This window comes from Botryllus schlosseri, chromosome 15 (assembly GCF_051294905.1).
Source record: "Botryllus schlosseri isolate E-star chromosome 15, Bs_hap1, whole genome shotgun sequence".
NCBI classification, from domain to species: domain Eukaryota; kingdom Metazoa; phylum Chordata; class Ascidiacea; order Stolidobranchia; family Styelidae; genus Botryllus; species Botryllus schlosseri.
In genome coordinates this window covers 6,592,503-6,604,670 of record NC_137250.1, presented here as the reverse complement: position 1 = coordinate 6,604,670, position 12,168 = coordinate 6,592,503, and the positions used below count along the sequence as shown (strand labels likewise).

At 39.1% G+C, this 12,168-nt stretch overlaps 1 protein-coding gene across 4 annotated transcripts in view; it reads right to left on the bottom strand.

The window, feature by feature from the left end:
• Positions 1 to 12,168, bottom strand: part of LOC145456658 (uncharacterized) — a 12,766-nt gene extending 598 nt beyond the window's left edge. Inside the window, exons 1-19 of one of the 4 annotated variants that reach the window (XM_080334753.1) lie at positions 11,725 to 12,168; positions 10,733 to 10,841; positions 10,521 to 10,669; positions 9,161 to 9,193; positions 8,962 to 9,099; positions 8,784 to 8,903; positions 7,551 to 7,709; positions 7,250 to 7,335; positions 7,067 to 7,184; positions 6,297 to 6,433; positions 5,188 to 5,304; positions 4,980 to 5,125; positions 4,070 to 4,190; positions 3,503 to 3,761; positions 2,770 to 2,869; positions 2,648 to 2,700; positions 1,726 to 1,806; positions 876 to 975; positions 18 to 138 (exon numbers count right to left, since the gene is read on the bottom strand). In XM_080334753.1, the coding sequence (XP_080190879.1) occupies positions 26 to 138; positions 876 to 975; positions 1,726 to 1,806; positions 2,648 to 2,700; positions 2,770 to 2,869; positions 3,503 to 3,761; positions 4,070 to 4,190; positions 4,980 to 5,125; positions 5,188 to 5,304; positions 6,297 to 6,433; positions 7,067 to 7,184; positions 7,250 to 7,335; positions 7,551 to 7,709; positions 8,784 to 8,903; positions 8,962 to 9,099; positions 9,161 to 9,193; positions 10,521 to 10,669; positions 10,733 to 10,799 (2,097 nt within the window). In that variant the 5' untranslated portion in view covers positions 10,800 to 10,841; positions 11,725 to 12,168 and the 3' untranslated portion in view covers positions 18 to 25. The other 3 variants (XM_080334752.1, XM_080334755.1, XM_080334754.1) reach the window with 3 other exon arrangements.

Here is a 12,168-nt window from a genome sequence, read left to right as displayed (position 1 = left end):
ACTGATCTAAAACACACCGTTCTGTTCACACTTCGTTTAGAAGATTTCTTGGTTCAACAGATTCCGATTGAACAATCTCAGCAGTACCATCATCCCTTGCAGGAGGTAGCTCAGAGAGTGTAACGGCAGCATAATAATCTGAAAGAAACTTGTCATGATCAGTCGAGCTAGTTCGTTCATGTATCATTGAATTCCTTAGATTATCTCTCCCATATTAACAGTCTTACTATGCTGATACTTATAAAACATTCACTAATATTTAAACAATGAATGAGTCACACTAGTTCCTGAACGATTTAAGCAATGCTGAGTGTGCTGACGCAATGCCAGAGGTGGTCAAAATAGCTACAACTTCGAATGAAGAATAAATGAAAGATATTTCCAAGACTACAATTACTCAAAGCAGTAGTAAGGGTATCAAATTTCAAATTGATCTCATTAATTATGCATGATACACCTAAATCGAGACAATATGGGCTAATTCGGAATGGAATTGCCTCAATAGATGCTATGAATCGTTAAACCATAATGGGATAGTTCTCGCTGAAAGAAATTATTGATGATAATTACTAATTTGCTCTGGGAGCACAGTTTATTCACTTTTCAAAGACCATTCATCCGACTTTTTTGAAATCTTGGATGAAAGGAATACTTTTCCTAATCAAAGTAGTTTTAATGTGGCTTGAAAATTACTCTATGACCCTACCTGGGTAGAAATCATGGTTTTAATTGAATTTCTGCTGCCGTTTGAATAGCATGAGTGGACACAGCGACTCGCAATTGATGAACTAACGAAGAGTGGAGAGGGCAATAGTGAATGAGAGGAATGATAACAGGGTAACAACGTCTACTAGACACGTCCAATATTCAGGTACCTTGGTCGTCTGCGAGTTCTCCGTCATTCTGTGCGTTGACACGTCGCTGTATCACAAGAATGTGACCGTCCTGTCTCTTTATGATGATTTCGCCGGTGGGCTGCAAAAAAAATCATCAAATAAAAGTCATGCGATAAATTAACGAGCGCATCTTGAATTATACTGTACTGGTGGCACGCATATAGCTTCCGCTGGAGACTGATGAACCAGATTAACCCATGCTGTCGTATATGGAAACCGGTTGTTGGGAATGGTCACTAACCAAGTACTTTTTCAGAGTAATCAAGTAATTATTTACATGCACTACTTTCTCAATAGCAGGTATTCAGAATAGATAGCCCTTCACACTACGCATACCCTACCTGTAGAATAAAATGGACACAAAGTGCTACGAAATGGTCAGGAAAGACAAGTGTGACTGGTATTATATTCTGCACGGCTACAAAAAGGTACCGGTACATATTCGAACTTTATAATCACTATCTCTGTCGACCCGTCATAATAAGCCTAACCTAAATACTAAGGCTGGGCAAAATCGAGTACCTGAGTGATTTGATTCTGAATCACGTATTAAGCTTCCAGTCGAGTCGAGTATTCGAGTATCACTCACTATGACATCATAACAAAATGTAATATGTGAAGGTTTAAATATGCACCTTTTATGCCACCTCAAAGAATATAATGCCTGTTATCCATCACATCAAAGTCAAAGCTTAATACACCAACTAATAATCAAATCACCAGGGTACTCGATTTTACCCAGCCACAATAATGACACTGCCATGCGTAGAGCAATAACCGGAAGAAATTTCAATGCGGCCCTGATCATTTTACTACCTAGAAACCTTACCTGTACAAAGATCTCATCGCCAGGTTGCTGGATCTCACGAACGAGCCGGGCTTCCATCCCAGCTAATTCAACAGAGTTCTCCTGAATGAAAACGGCCGTTAGTGGTAATGCCGATGAAATCACACAGTATTTTCCATTGAATCTTCGAGGTCTGTAAATTATTTTTGGAAAACGAAGATTCTGCGTTTGATGTAGGTATCGAGATCGAGATGAAATTTATCAATTAAATATGGCCGGAAAAATTCAAAATGAAAATATATTTTGCCCGCACTGCATACGGCAGTGATTCCCAAACTGTGCGCCGTGGCACATTAGTGTACCGGCACTGATTCTTAGATGTGCCACGAATATTTTTAGACGTTTGGAAAAGAACTGTGTCAATATGAAGACCAGCACATGCGCTGAATGCCGCTATGACTTCAGTTAACAGCTGATAAAAAGGCGCACATGACAAGGAAACCGATTACGGCATCCTAATAAATCAAGCAACCTATCAGAAGAAGAACAGTTAATTGATTTACGAAAACACCCATTTTTTTTGAAGAGAGGCTGGTTTTATGAAATAAATTGGATGACTTTTGGCTGTCTGATTCAAAATCCAATTCCATGATGGACGCAAAAGCAATTAAAATGAACGCTATGTAAGCAAGTCTTCCTTTTTTTACTGCAATTAAACGCTGTAGGCCTAAACGTGTTACACTTCCTGGAATTGATGACGAAATGCCGGTATATTTGTCAATAATGCAACATCGTTCCTGCTGTGTATGATCTGCGCGTGTAAACAACCACGTCTATGTTTTTCAAAGCAGCCTTTCAAGTGCTCAAGTTTGACGTGAGCGTTTTATCATTTTTCTAGCGTGCTACAAACTTAAGAAGTGTGAGAGCCACCGGTATACAGAATCGCACAGCGTTTGAAACATACCCCTGCGTCGTTAACAGAACACGTAGACTCAGCGTCTTGCTCTGCATCGGAACCTGCATAGACCAAACGAAATCGTCACCAACCAAGCAGCTGAATGATGCGGTAGAACAATAGAACATTACCGTTTTCTGCCGATGTGGAATTTACTGGTTCAACATTCAACGCTTCGTCAATACCCAGTATCATCGGATGCGACAGAGGTCTCGAGTTCAAGTCTTTATCCTGAAATATATCGTTGCAAAATACAGCATAAGTCATAGATTTATTGCACGGTTGTATATTGTAATGACTCGAGTCATGACTCAACACGATATTTAGGCGACTCCGTTCGAAGCAATTTGTGTATTGACTCAGTTTGTCTTCGAGTCATTCCTCATGACTGGATCGAGTCACGATGGTGTTTGGTCATGGTGTTTGCAAAGTTAGGGCCAGAAACTGAGTAAAGTGAGGAAAATCACTATATTATGAATAGCTTCTTGGAGGTACAGAACTTCAATAAACAATCGGATAGTATATTCATATTGAAATGAACCCGATTATTTTCGGCTGACACTCGTCAGGGGTAATTATGAATGCGATGCATTCAATATCACCCAAACAGAGACGTAAAAACGCGAGTTTTACATGATATAACTCGAAAATGAACAGCGAAGACAATGACTTGGACTCGAACCTTTGAACCCTGACTTGGACTTGACTCGGTGGCGAATTGAAAATGGCTCGACAAGACTCGAGTCAATACTATAAAAGTCGAATTTACTTGTGACTCTTAGCGTCTTTCAGCTAACCTAACAATTTTATCACATATCCAGTCAAATTTAGAAAAGCTATTTTTGAACAAAAGTAAAATCTTACCGTGGCGCTCGCCTCGGGTCCGACCTCTGCCTGCGAAACAACAGGAAAACCGGCCGCCCCTTTCGGCTGCGGCTGACTTTCCAAAACCACGCGTTCCAGATGTCGTTGCTTGATCGTGCCGTCGGGGTTCTGATGCTTCTTGAAGTGCTGGTTGAGGCCGTAGCGGTCGTGCGTCGCGTATTGGCACAGCCCGCACACAAACTGCTCGCCGGTGTGCTTCCGACGGACGTGCGTGTCGAGGCAGTGCTTCTGAATGCAGCTGCAAAAAGCAAGAGTGCAAGGTAGAGGACAAAAAATTGACAAATTCATAAATTATTTATTGTACCATAAATACTATGATTTGAAATCCGAAATTTTGAGCATCAATAACTTCACTTCTACGGGAATTGAGCCACGCTCCCATTTTAATTCTAATCTAATTTGGAAAAGCTGAACATTTTCTAGTTGTCCAAGTCCGCCCTGAAGATGCAATCATCTTTGCAAGAAGATTGGAGCGGAATTTGCCACAGAAAATTCGTGGCTACTTTCAAAATTTGATATTTGCTCACTCGGACATCTATTCCTTACCTGTACGAGCAGAATTTGCATTTGTACGGCTTTTCCTTGGTGTGAGTCCGCACGTGCCTTCTCAGGGATGATTTATCGGGAGTGGCGTAGTCGCAGATGTGGCACTTGAACGGTTTCTCTCCTAAATTTCACAACAATCGGTGATTGGAGATGTCTTCAAATCACGGAGCAGGAAATATATTCTCTCATATATATACTATGGTCTTCTCCGCTCCCCAGTAATTGCTGACAATTACCCACGATGGGTGTCAACCGAAAATATTCGGGTTTATGTCAAAATGAGTATACAATTCAGGGGCCATTTTTTGAAATAAATCCGAATATTTTTGGTTCGCCAAAAAAATTTGAGTTCATCTCAATAAGAATATATCATTCAATTGTACACATTACTCTACATCAGTGGTTCCCAACCTTTTTTTCTTCATTCCCCACTTCAGATCTATTCCGAGTGTTCATTCCCCACTACCGAAAACTCCTATATACCCTTTAAAATAGGATTACCATATTTTGAGATCCTAAAAGAGGACACTTATTATAAATTCTGAAAGCTCCAAGAAAACTGGAGATTTTGAAAATTCCTCAATTGATAGTATTGTGTTGACTAAGAAAAAGGTCATCACTTTGACTCGGCTCCCGATATTTCAATGAAACTATGATGTTCGCCGAGTCGGAGTCACACTTTTCGTGGCATTTAACTCCTTTTCAGAGAAAAAGGGTCCTCCGAGGACACTTTCAATTTATAATTTTAGATACATACATTCCAGAGCATTTAACTGGTAACGGTAATCGCGCATGTGTCTCCGTAAATACGTAGACTATCCTGTATATAATGATTACCAAATGCGTCTATTCCCTGCCAGAAAGCATTGAATTTCCCACCGGTCGGGAACCACTGCTCTATATAATTCACCTGTGTGCAGCCTTTCGTGCATCAAAAGTGATTCCTTCAGCCTGGTGGCGTGTCCGCAAGTTTTGCAAACAAAATTCTTAACGTTGCTGTGAATCTCCATGTGTTTGTCCAGATTTTTCTTGCTCGACAATTCCCTGTTGCAAACGCTAGAACAGATTCAACAGTCGATATTGTGGGCCAAACGGTATTTGTCAACGTAGGACTTTACTCGCAAATATACTTTTCCAAAGTGTCTACTTTTTGAGGCTTGCCAGTTTCATCCACGCCAGAACAGGAGCGTGAATGCGCGACCACATTTCGACGATGCTTGTACTGCCTGTAACACCTTGAAAGAGAAATCTTACAGTCAAATCAAAGTAAATATTATATCTCTAACCCACCACTGTTCATTGGAATAGACTAAAATTGGCTAGTAGCTCATACACATTCACAAGAATGAGACAAGCCACAGAAATATATCCAACTGTTCATCAAGGCAGGTTAAAGCTAGTCTATTACTCCTGAAAATGAGTATCCAACATGCATTCACCCGAGATAAGCCACAGAAAATCGTACCCTCAATTTAAAGTAAAATATATCCAACTGTTCATCAAGGTAGGTTAAAGCTAGTCTATTACTCCTGAAAATGAGTATCCAATATGCATTCACACGAGATAAGCCACATAAAATTGTACCCTCAATTTAAAGTAAAATATATCCAACTGTTCATCAATGCAGGTTAAAGCTAGCTGATTACTAGTAGGTAGTAGCCAACATACATTCTCAAGAATGAGTTACTCCACATACGATATAGAATCGCAACCCAACATGCTTTTAGATCAGTGGTTCTTAACCAGGCTTAACACACACCCCAGGGCTTGACTGAACCATGCTCGGGGGTTAGCCGGAGGTGAAGACAAACACCCCGCTCACACAGCAGTGTCAAGCTCATTTGTGATAAATATCCCCTAAAATCTACTTGTTTTATGTGACTATCCATTCTAAATGGGTTTGTTTTTAGCTGATGCACAGTTTACTTTGTACAGCAGGATTCTATAGTAATGTATTAAATGTGCAATGTGGCACGTTATTCTTTTGTGACTAGGCGAATATATGGGGTTTGCCAAAGGCATGCAAATTAGTGTAACGGTTTTCCCGGTTAAAGGTTCAAGAACCACTGTTCTATTTACCGTTGAACTTCATACTGGCTTACACAAAAATTTTCAAATGCGAAACCTAAGATTCCACTAACTATGTCTTATACAGAGCTTCTGAGAAAAAAAATGTGGTTTAGAGCAACAATACTATCAAGCATATTCAGAGTAAAAGTTCACTTACTTCCGACATTCGAACTGCTTCTGAGTGCTGTGAACAGCCATGTGAGAAGTGAGGTCACTTTTATTTTTGCATGTGAAGGAGCATCGATCGCATTTGTACGGCTTCTCCACTCCGTGAGTGAACAAATGATGGTGCATCTATGAACCAAAACAATCAGTTAACTGTATTGAAAAACACACCGACAAAATTTATACCAGCCAAGCTCTGGGGAGTCGAAGAATTGAAGTTACTGCTACATATAGCATTTTGAAGAGCTTTGGAGGTACAGAACTTCAATATACAATTGAATGGTATATTCATATGGAAATGGACCTGCATACTTTTGGCTGACACTCGTCAGGGGTAATCGTCAGCAATTTGTAGAGAATTGAGCTTATGCGCTCTCTTCGCTCCGATTATTCAAAATTTGATGCCGGTGGGCGGTGGCGTCATATTTTGTGATACGATTGTTGATATACGATGTTTTTCCAATTCTCTACTAGTTGATGCCGACTACCCCTGACGAGTGTCAGCCGAAAATATTCAGGTTCATTTCAATATGAATATGCTATTCAATTTTCAGCATTTTGATGGACAAATAAATGTGGTAGACTATAATAAATGATACTGCTGTCAGCTGCACTTGACGAGGCATTGGTGATTGGGCAATATCGAATAAAATTTATTACAATTCAGTTTCAAAAAGTTCATTATTTCACCAAGATTTCTGTAGTCAGCATTATAAAAAATAAAGTGTATTGGACTTCAACAAAATTTCAAACATATGATACCTTTGTCCATTGCGGAGACGTGAAATCACAGAAATAACAATAGTAATCGCGCATGGATCTCCTGTGGCATTTTTGATGGGCATCGCGAGTTTCTTCATCCATAAATTTTAAGCCGCAGCTGTATTAGAACGTCTCGTATTAATACATTGGTAAAAACTAATTCCTAGGGGTGTTCCTAGATACCTTCCACACTTGTACGGCTTGTCCGCAGTTTGCAATGTGACGGTGCTCTGCTCGCTAACTTCCCTGATGACAACCATATCAGCATCCTAAACGAGATAGGCTAAATCAGTAAAGTCAGGAACTAGAATTGAGCCGAGTCATAAGTACAGATACCCTTACGTACTTAAACTATTATTCTAATTTAAAAGCATTCATTCCAACCCATATAACCACGGATCAAATAGATAAGACATTGTACAGTAACGAAGCAGCACGCTATTTGCTAAAAAATCATTTGACATAAATTCTGCTACAAATAAACCTTTTGTTTTCTTTTCACGCCCTCTGCTTTCTGAGGGGTTTGCGTCTGCGTTGCTATTTCTCTCATGAAAACCTGTCCCTCTGGAGCGCATATTTTCCCCAAAACAAATATCATTTCCAATCCGCCGTCCTCATTGCTCCCAGTCGGTCGATCGACAGCGACAAAATAAAATAAGATTACTTTCAACTCAAGGACTTCATTTCCTACTAAACGAATGCAACAATTGCCTGATACAGTGGCCAGTTCATACAAGTCAAATCTAATTTAAAACAGAGTAATTCAATATGGCTTTGGATAGGTACAAATAAACATATCTAATTCATCTTGAAATTACACTTACTGGACAATACAGAAACCAGGCAAAGATATCATTTGTTATGCAAATCATATGGTTATAACAATATTTATATTCACGATGACGAAGCCCCTTAAACCTACCAATACTGATACAAGAGCATTGCAGAAGTTGATCAAGACTGTGGCCAACAGTTGTATAAAGTATGACAAGCAAAACTCATCTAAATTCACCAATAAACGCTATTTAAAATTTAGGATTGTATGATTGTGATGCTAGACTGGAATGAGAACTAGAGCTGTTCAAAAATAACATTTTTCCGAATCACAGGGATTCACTGATTAAATTTGGCTCGATTCCAACTGGTAGATTTTTTATTTAGTCAACTCCATGAAATTGTTGAGCTGTCTAAAAGAACGATGCTTAAAATTTTTTTCTCACTTCAAAGCGGTAGAAGCGAAGTTATTGCAGTTGAAAATTTTGGATTCGGCAAAAATAGCCTGGACGGTGGGTAATCCCAGAATTATTAATGAAAAACCCCAATAACTTTGCTTCTACGGGTTGGAATTGCGTCTAATTTGTTTTGCATCGTCTTTGTATACAACTCAACAATTTCATAGGGGTTGATAGTAAAATAAATTTTCAAATTAAAAGTTTTTTGTAATATATTCAAAATTTTCATCTCCTGTGCGTTCACATCTACCAGTTGGAATCGAGCCAAATTTGGTGTACAGCGTTTTTTTAGGCATACTGACAATTGAATCAGTAAATCCCCTGAATCGGGAAAAAAAAATTTTTTGAACAACCTTTAAGAGCACACAGTAAATTGGAAACTACATAATGTAATAGGTTGTCTCAATTCCTAGTCTTAAAATCATATATATCATATACTACGTCAGGTTACAAGATCCATATACTAGTACGATTATGTAAGTACCTGGTAGATTATGATAGTCGGGTGTTGAATCATTCTGTGCATTACATGCTAGATGAATAGAATTTTCTTTCGCAACAGACATAATTGGAGAACTCCCATCATTTCTTCTTGACAGTAAAACCTGTGATATTCCGAGCACCGATTACAGAATACCAATGCAACTGGAATGCAACACGTACATATTCTGTTTTGTTAGTATCAAACGGAAAATTCTTATCCCCCACAACTGTAGAATCCAATGAAGTGTTTTCCACATTCGTATCTATCATGGAAGGTAAGTTGGACTTTGCGTTAACCATAAAGTTCTCCATCATTGCCTGTAAAACATGTCAAAGATATTTATCAATGACAACTAAGCCTCAACAAAAAATCTATCACCTTTGTCGATAATTGATCAATATCTGTAGTTTGCTGTAAAGACAGAGTGAAGTTAATCTCATTGAAGAAACAGTGGAGAACAGTGCAAGTAGTTATGTACATTTCTACCTTATTGAATAGTAAGTGGGAGCAAGTAGTCTAAGAAAGTGGACACCATTTTTTTGTTTTTCAGTTGTTCATTACTCCAGTTGCATGTAAAAACATGAAATGGTACGAAATTAACAAATTGTGCGCGGTTTAGATCACCTTGATATAACTAATATGTCGGAACAGAATGCTGGCATTTGAGGTGACAGAAACAAAGGACTGGATAACTCAGCTTATATTGACCTACTAAACTACACTTGTGCAATTGCCAATTATCAAGACAGATACTTTGAGTAGGGGAGATGTGGTACCGATGAGACACTGCAACCGAAAACACTTGAAAAATTATTTATGATAATCCCATGATTACACTATATGAATTTGTGTACAATTGGATGCTGGCAGAATATTATGGGGCATTATGGGGTCTCTGACAGATGTTTTCTGTTTTGGGGAGTGCAAAATAAATTTCGATAGACGCATTCATTTTTCTTTGTAACCAACACGAACAAACCAGCAATCATTATTAGTGTGAAGTGTAGGGCTTGTATCAGGCTATATAACGGCATATATTTTTTATTCAATACCATCGTTGGGTGGACTTTGTTTCAATTCAATTACAAAATTTATAGTATTGAGGCATACCATAGCCAAATCAAGCAAAATATTTGTACTAACTAGTCATGCAACAACGGAAACACGTCTACATACATAGACGCTGTATTTAATAATTCCCTGTGGTGATCTAATGATTTATAGCTAAAATGAGCGATTTGGAAGTCAAAATTTTGATTTACTGGCAATGTGTATGTACCCTCAAATTTGATAGTTTGTGTTCAAATCAAAACGTGATTTCATGGCAACATCTGAGGTATTGCTTATTATATTTTCTCGACGGTTGCGACAAAATATTCTTCTTTGGCTTGACGTAGCTTAGATTATATTACACAGCAAGAAGAGTTGGAACTGAGCGTATGTCTCATAGGTCCCCAGATCGTGTCCCCCCCCCCCCCCGGTGGGGACCGATGACACTGATACGTTCGAGTAACAAATTTTGAACGATCATAAATATTTTTTCAAAAGGCGGATATTCATGTAGGCTACATATGTCCGGAGGTAGAGCTTGCATCAAAGTGCAGAGCCAGCAAAAGATCTGCTCTTATCGGCTGAAGATTTGGAGGCCAGAGATCATTGTGCAATTTTTGATCCATCAGCACCACATCTCTCCTAGTTGTTACTGTAGAAGAACTGTGGATTCAATTACTCTTTTTACCTGGCTCATGAAGTTTCCAGCAATTTCCAGCTGTTGATTATCATTCTTCGAAAGATATGAATCTACCAAATCCTCATCGCCCATTTTCCTAAAATTATCATTGCTATCTCGTTCAGCATTGATTCCACATTGGCCGCCTCGGTCATCATCTGTTAAGAAAATATTAAGGGTAGAAATCCTAATCTTTCGGAACATTAGTAAAGTCAACTCACCATCCATATTGATGTCTTCGCTGCAATATTGCCCATCTTCATCCCGAATTATCTCTATTTCCATCATCTCGACGAACACCTTTCCAAGCTACAACTTGTTTCGTTTGTCCTGAAATTGGTGGGTTTAATGATAACAACACGCAGGTTCGATAATGGTACCTTTACCAACGAGATAAAATATGAGATTCGATACACTTGAATTTCACAAATCATTTGAACTTCGAAGTTATTTATTGCACTCGGCATCACATCAAATATTACATTTAGATTGCTGAAATTTAGAGACTGAATCTCATCAGAACATACCTTTGTAAATACGAATAATCAAATTAGAAATTCAAGATTAAATTTATTCTCACCACACAATAATACCGTGTAGCAACCAACTCCATAACATATTACGAAGCAATTATTGGTTGGGAAATGTGCCGATTCAACATACGCTATCAAAAATTTCACTAGATAATCAATAATCCTCAGATCATATTTTCATCTGCCCAGACAAACACACACAATGTACAATGCGATATACAAGACACACAATGTGATGCAAATATACTCTACTAGGTAAGGTAGAAGGTCTCTAAGCCAAAATGGTCGGAGATCATATCCAGTATCTTGATCAAAAGCTTAATTGATTCTGTTAATACAGACAAGTTGACAATGTGTGGTAGGGCCTACCAGCTGTGGCCTGTGGTGTTGTGCAGTCTTCATCATTCAAAGACGATGTTGGTAAGTTCTTTATCTGTGATCCTACCGAGACCTCGAAACGGGTAGGCATAGCGAAGACTAGACTGATTTACCCGGTTCGCAACGGTTAAGGGGCAAATCGTCACGACGTATTTAGGCGATCGCTCCGTATAGTATCCAACAAGTTTTCGGAAGGATGAAACACCATAAATCCACAACAAATACACGGTTCTCATAAGCTCGGTGCAAACTTTATTATTGTTTTGCAGAAAAATAGCCTATAAAGCGAGTATCAGACTTACGTTGAATTACAGTCTCCTGGAAAATTTTGAGGCTACTGGATATCGAACCTCTTTTCCAGTCTCGACTCCGCTGCTTGCTGCTGCTGCCGACACTAAGGCGCCATCTACCGTTCGTGGCGTTTGAGTAATCAATAAATCAATCAGGTTTATGAATATTTTCATCGTAACAAAACATCACAAGAGAGAGAGAGAGATATGATATTCTTTTTCGCCTGCACCATCGAGATGCTTTGACGACGGAGTTGCGATACGGCCCCATGAGGTCATCTAGTCTGCGCCCCCTTTTTTTCTCCTCCATGCTATCCGTGATTGCTGAGCGCCTAGCAGGATAGCTGCGGATACCAATTTTCGAGTCTTTGGTATGACCCGGCCGGGGATCGAACCCACGACCTACCGCTCGAGAAGACGGACGCATAACCATTACACTATCTCGCTGCGATACAA